Source organism: Molossus molossus, unplaced genomic scaffold (assembly GCF_014108415.1).
Source record: "Molossus molossus isolate mMolMol1 unplaced genomic scaffold, mMolMol1.p scaffold_m16_p_9, whole genome shotgun sequence".
NCBI lineage: Eukaryota > Metazoa > Chordata > Mammalia > Chiroptera > Molossidae > Molossus > Molossus molossus.
In genome coordinates, this window is record NW_023425403.1 from 1,474,992 (window position 1) to 1,490,182 (window position 15,191).

General features: G+C 48.8%; 1 protein-coding gene across 1 annotated transcript in view; it reads right to left on the reverse strand.

Annotated features, from left to right (window-relative positions):
* Positions 1 to 15,191, reverse strand: part of CSMD1 (CUB and Sushi multiple domains 1) — a 1,021,666-nt gene that overhangs the window by 373,137 nt on the left and 633,338 nt on the right. The window contains exon 8 of the mRNA XM_036250552.1: positions 2,404 to 2,491. Coding sequence (XP_036106445.1) covers positions 2,404 to 2,491 — 88 coding nt within the window. The remainder of the gene's footprint in view (positions 1 to 2,403; positions 2,492 to 15,191) is intronic.

Below are 15,191 nucleotides of genomic sequence, written 5' to 3' on the forward strand. Positions count from 1 at the left end.
CAGCAACAAAGTGAGAGGCAAGAACATCAGGAAGATATTGAAGACTTGAACAGCTCCATTAACCGCTTGATCTGATTGACATTTGTACCAAACTCCACCCACATATGACATAATGCATGTTATTTTCCAGGTACATGACATTTTTCCAAGAAAGAGTACTTGTAGGCCGGAAAACAATGATCAATGCATTCAAAAGGGTTTAAGTAATATAAAGTATGTTTTCTGAGCACGAAGATCCTTGGAAAAATCCGTAGAAATGTGAGTTAAGTCACACAGTTATCAGAAGAAAGAAAAGAATGAAAGACCAAAGCAGAAATCAGTGGAATACAAGACAAGTGAATCCTACAGAAAAAATTCAGTGAAAACAAGTGTGTGTGTGTGTGTGTGTATGTGCGTTTTAGAAGATCAATATATTGGCATTCTCTAGTCTGATGAATCAAGTACAAGAGAAAACCGAAATTACCAATATCAGGAATTAGAACTGTGATATCATTAATGATGCAAAGGATGAGAGGGAAATATTATGAATAACTTTATGCCATTAACTTTGACAACGTAGAAAAAGTTAAAAATTTCCTTGAGCCCTGGCCGGTTTGGCTCAGCGGTTAGAGCGTCGGCCTGCGGTCCTGAGAGACCTGGGTTCGGTTCCCGCTAAGGGCATGTACCTCGGTTGCAGTTTGTCCCCGGCCCTGGTCGGTTGTGCGGGTGGCAGCCACTCGATGTGTCCCTTTCACATCGATGTTTCTCTCTCTCTCTCTGTTCCTCTCTCTCCCCCCCACTCTACCTGAACAAAAAATGGAAAAATGTCCTCGGGTGAGGATAAAAAAAAAAAAAAAAAAAATTTCCTTGAAAATACAACCTGTCCAAGCTCACGCAGGTAGAGACATATAACCTAAGTAGGCCTATACACAGAGATGAAGTTGAAAGAGTAATTTGAAAACTTTCTCATAAGAAGACTTTAATTTCAGATGGCTTCCTAAATGAATCTCCCTAGATTTTAATAAGAAACGATGACCAATTCTATACAAACATTTCCAGGCTATTCAAGAAGAGAGAGTACTTCTTAATTAATTTTATGAGACCTTGATAGCAAAACTAGATCAAGTCATTACAAGAAAAGTCTCAAGGTCAATATCTTTTGAGAACGTATTTGCAGTCTAAGAGTCAATCAAATCAGATCCAACGGTATATTAAACAATAATAATATTTCAAAGCCAAATTAATTTTACCTCAGAATGCAAAGCCAGGAAATCAATGTAATTCACAATAACAAACTCAGTAGACAAAAAGATCATATCCACAGATGTACAAAAGCTTCCGACAAGATTTTATATCCATTTCTGATTAAAAACTCCCAACGAACCCAAAACAAAGAGTTCTTCCTCAACCTGACAAAGAAATCCATGAAAAATTGAAATGAATGTCGCTCTTAAAGATGAAAGCTAGAATGCTTCTCTCCTAAGACCAGGAATAAGGTGAGACTGTCTCACCACTTCTATTCAACCATGTAATTGAGGTTCTAGCCAGTGTCTTCAGGCAAAGAAAGGAAATAAAAGACATTCAGATTTGTAAGACAACATCCGAACTGCCTTGAATTGCACTTGGCAGTGTCATCGAGGGAGAAAGTCTTCTCCCTGCTCTGAAGTATCACTGTTTTGTATCAATTGTTAGCTCGGTTCATAGCCTAACCTCTCAACACATGTCTTTTACTTTCCCTCTCAAGAGCCAGTGAGATTATAAGAAAGAAAAAAAAATGCTTTTTTTTGGCTCCCTTTTGCTGTTTGATCTGAAGCTTTCTCCTAATATGACTTTCCATCTTGAATCATTTGGCAAAGGTTTAAGTTTCTTGAACTAAATAAAATAAATGCAAATATCCAAAGAAACAGCACTTTTACCACGACCACGCTCATAATGGAATAAGTGGAAAGCTGTCTCCAGGTCATCATGACCCTCGTCAACTGAATCATAACATTTCGAAATAAAGTGTACTGACTGCCACTTACCTTCATTAATGTGAAAGCTCACTAATGAAATAATTATGCAGCTATAGTTACATTTTTGGCCCATCTATTTTTTCACACATTAACCAAAATGCATTAGGATGCATTAGGCTATTAGCAGTTCACAAATTAACACAGATCAAAAAAAAACAACCTGGAGATTCATTTTGATTATATACATTTTGAGTTAAATTTTTAATATTGGGTCATACAGTGAACATGGTCAGCTCTAGAGTATCTGGACATTTTCAGCACAAATTTAAATTTCTATAAATAATATAGCTGCCTAATAACCGAGGAGTTGTATCTTTAAGTCAAAAGGAAAGAAGGTTTCAAAAGGACAAGCTCAGATTTCGTGCATTAGAAAGTGACATGCTTTTCGATTCGTGACGTTGCCTCCTACCTGAAGTCGGATCCTGCTCTTCGCCCGTACTCTGGCACCCCGGGGTCTGGGCACATGTCGGAGACCAAGGCTACACCTCCTTGGCTCACTACAACACAACAGAGAGAAATACCATTATAGCTTTGTGTAGCTGTTGGGGAAATACCCAGAGAATAAATTCGTGTTAGGCAGATTTGGTTCTCAAATTACGACTTAAAATATGATTTCTTTAAGAATGAAGACAATTAAGCTACATTAAAATAAATTGTTATTCTTATTCCTGAAAAACAAAGACTCCTTATCCAGACATTCTTTGGTCCGGACCCTTCTTCTATTGAAGAGGTCAACATGTAATTAAAAAAACACATGCATGTTCTCATTGTGATCGGTTTTATGGCAGGTTACAATGAATAGCATGACAAGAAGAGAGAGATGCCTGGTGAAAATGTCTAAGTTTATACAGAAGGAAGACTTCATTCATTCCCCATGAACAAAATAATGATGCTGTTGATCTACTAAGCCCTAGACAAGAGATGTTTTCCATAAAAAGCTATTATATTTTAAACATTAAACATGCTCCTCATTGAACTGAAGGAGGCGCTGGTTCCCGTGCACAGGTGTGCTCAGGTACCTCCTGGCTGAGCCATGAAGGCCTCCTCCTGGGGGTGCTGTCCATCACAGAGGAGTTTCTGAAGGACTCATTTGCTTACTAGATTGACTGGCTGCCGCGTAACGCTTACTCTATCCTACTTATTTATTTATTTTACTTATTGATTTTAGAGAGAGGAAGGGAGTGGGAGGGAGAGATAGAAACATTGAGGAGAGAGAACATGGACTGGACGCCTCCTGCATGTCCCCCACTGGGGATCGGCCCACAACCCGGGCATGTGCCCTGACCGGGAATCGAACCAGCGACCGCTTGGTGCAGGGTCGACGCGCAACCACTGAGCCACGCCGGCCGGGCGTCACTGCAGTGTATTTCATGTGTCTGCTCTAACCAGGAAAGAGTAAGAGAAGGTGATCTGGTAGCTCCCAGAGACGCCTTCCCAGAAGCACCACTGCCCACTTTCTCCAAAGTCTCGGTGGACGGTTGAGTCACAAGACAAAGACAAAGACAAAGACCGAGTGAGTCTCTGGGAAGAAGGACGGAGCTGCCTTTTCTCCGTGTCCTTTAAAAACAGCCCAGGAAGGTGAGCAGTGAGGTCAGCAAGGTGTCAGAGTAGGGGCCGCCAAGCCCTCTTTCCCTTGTGCAAACTTCCGATGAACAACTCCGACGGAAACAGCTTTGCAAGAGCTCTGGAAACATCCAAAGACCCGGAGTAACCAAGCAAACGCCCACGGAGGAAAAACCCACATTCACAATGGCAGAAAGGGTCTGGGATTTCTCACGTGCCCTCGCCTCACATCTCCCCTGGAATGTCACGGTGCAGCTGGGAGGGAGCAGTCTCTTTCTTCTCCTTTTTATTAATGAGGGTTGTAGAAGCCACGAGGACCTTGTCTGGCATGTGCCGGCCTGTGGGCTGCCTGAAGGGTTGGCTTCTGCCTTGTGTGACCTGAGCTCAGAGGGGCGAGGGCACTGGCTGCCGGGAAACTGCCTGGTGGCCGCAGCTGCATTGAACTTGTGCACAGCGGCCCTGGCAGGTTTGGCTCAGCGATTAGAGCGTCAGCCCACAGACCAAGAGTCGCTGGTTCGACTCCGGCCTCAGTTGTGGTTCAGTCTCTGGCCCTGGTTGAGGTTGTGCGGGAGGCAACCAGTCGATGTGTCTCTCTCACATCGATGATTCTCTCTCTCTTTCTCTCTCCCCCTCCTACTCTACCTGAAGATAAAATGGAAAGGTATCCTCAGGTGAGGATTAAAAATATTAATAACGAAATAAAACGTGCCAGGACCCAGCCGTGTGAAAAGCTGGGGCAAGAACCTGTGGGCAGAGGGCAGCAGTAGAACCTCTGAGACCCTGAGAGGGAGCCAGGGTCAGGCTCTTTGGGAAATTAAGATATTTTAAAGCATCCGGGGGCGGGTGAGGGGAGAACCCCAGACCAGGACAGGACACATGCCCAGGAACGACCTGGGAAGATCTCACGTCATTGTTTCAGGCTGACCCAGGCCCAGGGACGACCGGTCAGCGAAGGCCCCTCCGTGCCAGTCCGCGGACGGGAGGGCCAGCCGTGCCCTCTGTGCTCAGTCTACGGCACGTACCGCGAGGCGCACAGGGAAGCAGGGGAGCGTGGCCGAGCCAAAGACCGCAGTCCGTCTCCAGAAAGGTCCCCACAGAAACATGCATCACGCTTACTCCACAGAGGTTGTAAAACAACCGTCTTCGGTGTGAATTTGAGTACCTAATGGCTCAACACTTAAAATTTTAGGAAAGATATAGTTGTACAAATTCAAGGAGCTCAACAAACTCCAGGCAGGACAACTCAGAGACCCACAAAGACAAAGACCAAGGATCCGGAGGGCAGAACGAGAAACAGAACTCATCACAACAAGGGGTTCCCAATAAAACCATCAGTAGCTTTCTCAGCAAGTACCTTGTAGCTCAGAAGACAGTGGGGTGAAGTCTTAAACTGCTGAAAGAAAAACACTGTCAACGGAGAATTCCATATCTAGTAAAATGGTCCTTCAGAAATGAGGGAAACATTAAGTCATCACCAAACAAATGCCACTCTACCTACCCTACAAGCAATGCTAAAGGGAATTCTTCAGGTCGAAGTCACAGGACACTGGATAGCAACTCAAAACCATATGGAAATACAGTGTTCTCCGGGTAAAGTAAATACAGGGAGAACTATTTTAAAAAACAGACTACTTTTTAATTTTGATTTGCAGCTGCATATTTTTATTTCCTGCAAAATTTAAATACAAAGAATACACAGAATTATAAACCTTTGTTAACAGGTGCACAACAGAGATGCAATAGTATAGAGCGTTGGGAAGGCTTTAAGAGGGAACTGTCTGCATGTGTAATCTCCACGGCGACCACAAAGACAGCATCTCTAGAATATACACAGAAGGAAATGAGAAGGAGAATCACAAGGGGTGACTGTGAAAATCAACTAAACACAGAGGGAAAAGTGATGAGACACAAAACACAGATGCATCAGTGAAAGAAAGCTCTTTCTCCTCTCTAGTTACTTCAGGTGTGCATGGCAGCGACTCTCTGCGCGGGTTCAATTATGCCCTCCAAACTGCGGATGTTGAAGCCCTACCCCTCAATACCCCAGAATTTGGCGGCCTTTGGAAATAGGATCTTGGAAGTAGTGATTCAATTAAAACGAGGTCATTAGAAATTAAAACGAGGTCATTAGAAATTAAAACGAGGTCATTAGAATGGGCCCCGATCCCACAGGACAGGTGGTCTTGCAAGGGGAGGAGACAAGGACACACACGCACGGGTGGAGGACCCCGCGGGGACTGGGGAGGGCGGCGTCTGAAAGCCAAGGGGATGGCTCCGGGTTGGATGACCCTACCGACCCTTGCGCTTGGGCGTCCAGCCTCCAGAACTGTGAGACAGTGAAACCCCCTTCTTGACTCTGGCCCAGGCAGCATTAGCTGAGCAACACACTCACCGGTCGAAGGCACCCGTTGGCAGAATGGATTTAAATGTACATATACACCGTCGTATGCAGAACCACACGCCCTCTACGGGAGACTCACATTAGATCTAAGGACACAGCGAGGCTGACATGAAAAGTAGCCACGTTCCGAGCCAGAACAGAGCGGGGCGGTTGCCAGCAGCCTGCGCAGAAAGGCCAGGATTCCTCTTGGCAGGTTCAGAGCCTCGGTCGGGGGAGGTGAAAACACTCTGGAGATGATGCTGGTGCTGGATGCACCGGAATGTGAATGTACTTTAATGCCACAAAACTGTACAGGCCAAACAGTTAAAATGGGAACGTCTATGTTCTGCGCATCTTACACTGTGTGTGTGCGCGCGTGCGAACCATCCTTCATCTGTAGGCATCACCAAGTCCACTTCCGTCAGTCCCAGTTCTACAGAGGTGTCCCTGACCCCTTCTCAGCCTGTGCCACTTCCCGATCCTGGGCAGTGGCCTACCGATGTCTCCAACACCCATCTAAAGGGTTTCCAGTTCTCCTTGCTTAAACGGCGATGCAGAATGGTCCTTCCTCCCGCCCTCACGGCTGTCTCTCCATTCCCCGCGAGGGCCTGTGCCTGTGCCCGCCGCGGGCTGCTGTGTGTCTCACGCCACGCTCTGCGGCCCCACGAGGGACAGCCCACGAGGGACAGCCCCACGAGGGACAGCCCACGAGGGACAGCCCCACGAGGGACAGCCCACGAGGGACAGCCCACGAGGGACGGCCCCACGAGGGACGGCCCCACAGGTCTGCCTGCGCTGCCCGTTCGGTTTCTCACCAGGGAATAGTAGCAAAGAGAGACGAGCGAAATTGGAGGCACTCATCCAAGTCAGATCAAAACACTCTAGATCTTTTTAAAGATAATGTCAAAGTGGCACATTTATTCAAGACAGGGTGCTTGCTGAAATTCTTCGAGAGCACAGAGTGAATGAGAATGAGCCTGAATGCCTCGCAGATGGCGGAGAAGTGATGAGGGTTTAAATGTGAAAAACAGACACGGATAACAATACAGTGATCACCAGAGGGAAGGGGCGCGGGAGCGGGCAGAGGATAAAGTGAGGTTCCGTGGTGCCGGAGAGACTCGCCGTGGGGTGGTGAACACACAGTATAATATGTAGATGATGTATTACAGGACTGTATGCCTCATTTTTATTTTATATTTTTCTAATGGTGCTTTATTATTATTATTAATAATAATCCTCACCCGAGGACATTTTTGCATTTATCTTCAGATAGAGCAGGAGGGAGAGAGGGAGGAAGAGAGAGAAAGAAACATCAATGTGAGAGAGACACATTGAGTGGCTGCCACCCACACGACCCCAACCGGGGCCAGGGACAAACTGCAACCAAGGTACATGCCCTTAGCGGGAACCGAACCCGGGACTCTCTTGTCTGAGGGTCGATGCTCTAACTGCTGAGCCAAACCGGCCAGGACAAGATTGTATACCGTAAACTTATATAATTCTATTAACCGATGTCACCCCAATAAATTCAATAAAATTTTTTATAAATCTGCCTGATTTTTAAAACAGAGAGAAGCTTCTAAAGGGATGACAGAAAACATGGTAACAAGTACACGCCAATAGTGAGCTCCATGGACCGGGCCCCTGTCCTGTGGCATCGTGAGCAGGTGGTGTCCCTGAAACTGGAGCTTTGGGGTCGGGGAGTCCAGGAGACAGGTCCACTGCCCGCAGCCTCCCAGAGCCGCGGGGAATCACTGTGAAGGAGGGAACGCACTGGTTTTAACACCACTTTAACTCTAATTGTGTTGAATTCTATCTTTTCAAGTCTCCAAAGACATGTGCCACAGATGTTAATAAATATATTAAACTCTAATCAAAATTTCAGAGATAAAACTGGAAACTGGAACTATTCAACGGGCAGACTCATTACCCATCCTTAACCAATGCCCACGAGACCTGTTGAATCGCGCAAGGGGGCGCGCAGACACACATGAGCTGTGGAAGGCTTTGAGCTTCGATCTGAAAGGTATACCTTATATTTCGTATGTGCACTAAAATGACTTTTTCAAAGCACGTTGACTCACAAGCTCTCATTAGAGGATTCCTACCAGGCGTCAGGGCAGTGAGGGAAAGGCTCCTCCCGTTCGTTGGTCCGCATCAGTGACTGTCACTTAAGCCCTCACATGAACCGCGTGGGAGCAGACCAGAGAGCAAGGCTCCTGCCACGGCGAAGGCAGTGAGGCGCCCACGGGGGCGTGACGCTCACGACACAGCTCTGAAAGCGTGTTTTCTCTCGCGGTTTTCTCAAGCTCACCTGACTACAGTCACACAGTATATGCTCCTACGACACACAGAACAGGTGTGCACAGCCTTTCTGTTATCCGCGAGGCCTCCGGACAACACTGGGCCGTCGGTAGTGAGGTTTGTGGGAGGCAAAGCTAGACGCACATTTTCGACTGGGTGAGGTGTCTATGCCCCTAACTCTCCACGTTGTTCAATGGTCACCTCTACGTCCATGATAAAGGGAATTATGGACAAATAAATTAGTGGATCCCTGGCTGGGTAGCTCCATTGGTTAGAATGTTGTCCAGATACGCCAAGGTTGTGGGTTCGATCAAGGCGCATACAAGAAGCAACCAATGGATACATAAATAAGTACAACAAATTAATCTCTCTCTTCCCCACCCCCCTCTCAAATCAATAAATAAAAATTAAAAAATGAATAAACAATTGACAACAAGATATACATTAGTAAAATAATCAGAAATGATTAGAAATGAAGTGCAAAGAGTAAGGGTTGCAATGCTGATGAGGAGGTAAAATGAAACACACTATTTGCTAGAAGCTCCAAGTACCTTTTCTACACGTCTGCAAACTGAACCCATACAACCATGAGGAGATACTATTAAACCCATTTCACAGGAACGAAAACCGAGGCCAGAGTCATACCCAGTTGATTTCAAAAGTCCAGGTTCCTTCTACACTCGCTGCAATGAGCTCATGAGACATCACATAGTAAAGGGCTCTGCAAACTAAGGCGAAGCTTTTTGCAAATCTATATATTTAATTTTTGACGAATAACACTTGTTTTATCATTAAAAAGATGCTGAACACCAAAAAGTGAAGGAAAACGATGTTTTCATCTACATCCCCAATCAGACATATACGTGGGCAGCTACATGGCTCAAACCACGGGGGCTTTAGTTCAAAGACCACCTGATGGCACTTTTCCTCCAGTGACAGGGTCAGACGGACAGACTTCCCCCATGAGGCCACTGGCCACCTCCAAGCTCTGGATTGGCTTGACGATCACATCTTTATGTCGGATGCCATATTTTGAGTTAAAATTTAGTTCGTATAATTTTGGAATACATAATCCAACATAAGAGCCATTTAAACAAACCTATACTTTTTTTAGTGGAATTTCTCCTGTGATTTATTATAGCGTAGTTTTATTGCTGATACTTGTTTTTTTTGTTTGTTTGTTTTTTTTTACGAGATCTAAAGATGGATCAGTTTTGAGAGTCACTCTGACCCCTTGCACCTTCAGAGGTGACACAGTGGCCTTCTGGGTAAGTCCCTAGTAGGCACGTCACTTGTCCCCTGACCGCTGGTGGATGGGTGCCGCTGGCTGCGTGATGGGGACACTGAGGACTTCAGAATTCCCTGCTGTCGTCGGGTTGAAATAAGTCACACTGGCGGGACTTTGTTCTTTCCACGATTAATAGACTCGGTGTTTCTCTACTGGAACAAAAAGCAGTATCTCCTTTTTCATGCATTTCCTCTTCAGGTTTGCAAAGAGGTTTGATCTCAGCACTCAGCAAGCATGGAACGTGTCCACCTCACTCCTTCCTCGGAATCCAGTAACTCAGAGAACGCAATTAAATGCTGATTTCGACAACATTTTGCTATCGTTGTAACACCTTTTTTTTTTTTTTTTTTTGGTGTAACGGGGTTGTTTTCATTTACAGCATCACCTGGGACACTCCTACAGGCATAACATAATTTTGGATACTTTGCTCTGTTCCTACTAAATATTTGCACAGCCTCTGCCGCTAGTTGGTTTTGATCCCAGGATAGTAAGCAAATATTTCCAACCTTACAGAAGTAGGCGACACAAGAACTGTTGACATTTGAGTGATACATTGTTGTTATCTGCACACCACCAGGGTCTTAGGCAAACAGCCCACGGAGAAAGGAGCTGTCCAAACACTCCGCTTCGATCTGCGCTGTTTGGATCTCGGATCCCTGGTGGAAGGAGCGTCTGGGTGTGCAGAACACGCCGCCTCCTGTGACAGCCGTGTCCCTGCATTCCGTGGACCGCACGTCTGACTGGACTGGGTTCCTCACCACGTCCTTTTCGCCCTGACTTTTAAAGCGCTAGTCTTGGAGTACCGCTGTCATAATGATCTCATGTTACCCATGTTCTCCTATTTCCAACTCCACTGCCAGTAGTCTTGAATCAAAGTCGCTCTTAACTTACAGTGATTTATTTTTTAAAGTATGTGTTAACCTCTGAAGAATTTAGGCAGAGAACCTGCTCCGGAAGGGAGCTCTCACCATAGGAAACTAGGGTGTAGTATATTAGCTGGCGAGGCGCCGTGAGCGGGTCCTCCCTGGTCCGGGGTGAGAGCTGGCCCAGCAGACATGACCGACCAGACACTGCTCCTCTCTCTCTGGGCGACTCCTCCCTCCCTCGGAGGTCCCACCACAGCCCACTCCTCAGCCCGGTGCAGAGGGGCCTGGCTGCCCATCCTCAGGGCTCAGAGTCCTGGGAAAACCCCACGTATTTGTAATACACTCAGTCATTTTCTCCCGTTAACCTGTCTCCTGTCGATTTGATCAGTCCAGCCAGAAGCAGCTAGAGATGGGAGGGACATTTATTTTGGTGCCACACACTAATATTACTCTAGCTACTACTTGCAGGGCTGCTACGGTCCAGGTAAACACAAATACTCCAAATTCTCTCGTCTGAAGCCTTCCCCCCTTCCACATTCCTCTTCTGGACTGTTCTCCTGCCGGAGGGAAAGGCCAGCAGGCTTCCCGCGGGGCCCGTCGCCAGGAGCCATCCCGACGCTGCAGGGGCGCAGCCAGGAGCCGTCCCCGTCGCTGCACGGGCGCAGCCAGGAGCCGTCCCGACGCCGCACGGGCGCAGCCAGGAGCCGTCCCCGTCGCTGCACGGGCGCAGCCAGGAGCCGTCCCGACGCTGCAGGGGCGCAGCCAGGAGCCATCCCGTCGCTGCACGGGCGCAGCCAGGAGCCGTCCCCGTCGCTGCACGGGCGCAGCCAGGAGCCGTCCCGACGCTGCAGGGGCGCAGCCAGGAGCCGTCCCGACGCTGCACGGGCGCAGCCAGGAGCCGTCCCCGTCGCTGCACGGGCGCAGCCAGGAGCCGTCCCGACGCTGCACGGGCGCAGCCAGGAGCCGTCCCCGTCGCTGCACGGGCGCAGCCAGGAGCCGTCCCGACGCTGCACGGGCGCAGCCAGGAGCCGTCCCCGTCGCTGCACGGGCGCAGCCAGGAGCCGTCCCGACGCTGCAGGGGCGCAGCCAGGAGCCGTCCCGACGCTGCAGGGGCGCAGCCAGGAGCCATCCCGTCGCTGCACGGGCGCAGCCAGGAGCCGTCCCCGTCGCTGCACGGGCGCAGCCAGGAGCCGTCCCGACGCTGCAGGGGCGCAGCCAGGAGCCGTCCCGACGCTGCAGGGGCGCAGCCAGGAGCCGTCCCGACGCTGCAGGGGCGCAGCCAGGAGCCGTCCCGACGCTGCAGGGGCGCAGCCAGGAGCCGTCCCGACGCTGCCGGGGCGCAGCCAGGAGCCGTCCCGACGCTGCAGGGGCGCAGCCAGGAGCCGTCCCGACGCTGCACGGGTGCAGCCAGGAGCCGTCCCGACGCTGCACGGGTGCAGCCAGGAGCCATCCCGACGCTGCACGGGTGCAGCCAGGAGCCGTCCCGACGCTGCACGGGCGCAGCCAGGAGCCGTCCCGACGCTGCACGGGCGCAGCCAGGAGCCATCCCGTCGCTGCACGGGCGCAGCCAGGAGCCGCCCCCGACGCTGCACGGGCGCAGCCAGGAGCCATCCCGTCGCTGCACGGGCGCAGCCAGGAGCCGTCCCCGGCGCTGCACGGGCACAGCCAGGAGCCGTCCCCGGCGCTGCACGGGCGCAGCCAGGAGCCGCCCCCGACGCTGCACGGGCGCAGCCAGGAGCCGTCCCCGGCGCTGCACGGGCGCAGCCAGGAGCCATCCCGTCGCTGCACGGGCGCAGCCAGGAGCCATCCCGACGCTGCACGGGCGCAGCGCTTGCAGACGCCGTGGTTGCTCAGGCACCTCCCACCTGCACCGGGGTGTCCGCTTGCTACTCAGGTAAAGTGACAGGTGTCCACGGTCAGCACACACACCTCCGCAGAAGTGCCAGCACCCCGGCTTCACAGGAGCCCCGAGCCTTGTCCGGTGGCTCTGTCTGAACCCACCCGCTTCCTGAGCCGGGCCCTGGAGGGGGGCCAGTGTGGTCCCCAAATGCAGAGTGGCCGTCCCCTGGGAAGGAGGCAGCCCCAGGGTCTCACAGCCTGTCATTCTGCTTAGTCTCCTCCTGCAAATTGACGGGCTGCGGACTGAGACTCATGCATGATTGTGAGACGTCTCCGCAGATAGCTGATTATCCAGGGACTTTATCAACAACAGCAGCTTTTGACTAGGCCAGTTCATATGATTGGCCTAGATCCAAACTGTCAGGCCAGTAACCTAACATTTTATGATTAAAGAAATGGGGAAGTCTGGATGGTGGTGCTCAGTGGGTGGAGTGTCACCCCATGGACTGAGAGGTCCCAGTTCGATTCCGGGTCAGGCCACATGCCCGGGTTGCTGGCTCAGTCCCCAGTAGGGGGCGTGCAGGAGGCAGCTGACGGATGTTTCTCAGATCAATGTTTCTATGTTTCCTTTCTCTTTAACAAATAAAAATAAAAATAAAAATTATAATAAAAATTTTTTTAAACGGGGGAGAATCTCAAAGTCAATGTATAATATAATTGATTTCAGAAATGCATATATTATACATAACTGTTTCATATTCATATTGAAATATCACATATTTGAATATTTTATTGTAAAAATAATATATTTAATTTATTAAAACTTATTTGTCAGTTCTTAGATTTGAAAAGTAGGAAATATTAATTATGTGCGTGATAAGTACCTATGGAAGTTTCTTATAGTTTGTAAGTGATTTCGGAATCTTAATCTTCGGTACATTCTAATATAGTAAATGTAAATGATATCAACATGTAGCATATACTTCATATTTGTCACTTATGTATATGTTATATATTCATGTTATTAAATTGCTATTAAAATTTACATTAAATAAATATATTTAACTAAATGTATTAACTATATACATTTGTTATATATGTAATATTACATTTGTAATAACTATACATTTGCTTATATAGTTTTATTAGTAGTAAATTAGATTATTTAATATAAATGATTTGTCTATCATGTGTATTTTCATAATATATTATACAACATATATTAGGACTTGCTTAACAAGAGTGCATATGAACATTCTGGGACAGGCAAGACTCTAAAAAGGGGGGAATGCCATTTTTTATAAATAAAAATGTTGATTCTTAATCACCTGGAATTTCTTTAAAAAGTGGCTAATTAAAATGACTGCAGATGGCTGCTGGGGGGTGGGGGGGATGAGCAGGGGACCCGCTCGGTGTGGTGCTGTGAAGGACACGTCATCACACATCCGTCCAAGCCCACAGGACGCACAGCACTGAGTGACCCGCTGCCACCTGTGGGCCTGGGTGACGACGACGTGTCTGTGCAGGGTCATCAGCTGTGACAATGTCCAGCTGCTGGGGTGCTGCTGGGGGGGCTCGGCAGGTGGGGGCAGGAGTGTATGGGAGTCTGTGTCCCCCTCCCAACTTTATTGTGAGCTGCTCTAAAAAGTGATCTTTAAAAAAACAAAAGAAAGAAAGGAAACATATGAAGGAAGAGAAGAAGAGGGAAACGCAGAAGAGGACAAAGGTCAAGGAGAGGAGGGAGCAGGGGCCTACCCTTCGCTTGAAGGGCTTGAAGTCTGCGGCCGAGGCACCTGCCACGCAGAGAGGCGCCGGGTCACAGCCTGGGCGGCCGCGGGTGCGAGGGATCGGATGTCTAGTCTCGTTGGTCAGATTGGGAAACGTAAAATAGGACCTAGACATATTCGAACATATTTATTTTGAGATTTTTATTTTGACTTTGGATTTTATTTTTTGCTTCTTTACTGGGCCCTCCCCCAGGAGTGCAGTTAACCAGCATCCCGGTGTTGTGTGAGGACACGACATCCCTACGTGTCCTCACAGCCCTGCACGTCGGTGGCTGGTGGCGAGAACAGCATCGGGGCTCATGTGCCTCTTCGCACTGCTCAGATGTAACATAGTTTTGACAAGTCAGGGGAAGTAGGTGGGAATGTAGAGGTAAAACGGGGGCCCGCTCGGTGTGGCTCGGGGTTGAGCGTTGGTCCATGGACTGAGGGGTCCCTGTGGAATTCCTGGTCAGGGCACATGTCTGGGCTGTGGGTCTGATCCCCACTAGGGGGCGTGCAGGAGGCAGCTGAGGGATACTCTCTCTTTGATGTTTCTATCTTTCTCCCTTCCTCTCTCTTTAAAAGCAATATAGAAAATTTATTTTTTAAAAAGATGAAAAGAGCAGTCAGGCGTTATTACAGGATATATAACAGAAGGCCTATGTTAGAAAAAAATCACGAAAATTTAGCAATGAAAAACATTGCCTAATACAGTCCAGATTCTTTATATTTTACTTCCAGAGGCTGAAGTGCAGCAAAGTAACGTAATTTTCCAGGTGTGGTGGGTGGGGAGCGGGGCATGAGCAGAGCCGCGGGTCAGGGGCGGGACCCCGGCCACAGGTGGCTGATGCTCCCCGACCGTCCACTGTCCGCCTGAAACATCGCAGGTGCTCACCCTGGGAGATTTCATGGTGGGGTGTGGGGCACGCCTCACGCGGCTCAAAAACAGAGTATTATTACCAGTGTCTGAGCCTCTCCTTTTTCTCCTGCAAACACCTGGAGCTAGTGGTGCCCGAGTGTTTTGCTTTCACTGGAACATTCTGAGAGCCTGTGACAGGAGTTGCGCCCTCAGGGAGATTTCACGCGGGAACGTTAGAACACACGACTGGGTTTGAAACAAGATCAGAGAGCTGGGATCACCGGGCGACCAAGACGGGACACAGGTGGAGAGATCTCTTGCCGAAAGCAACA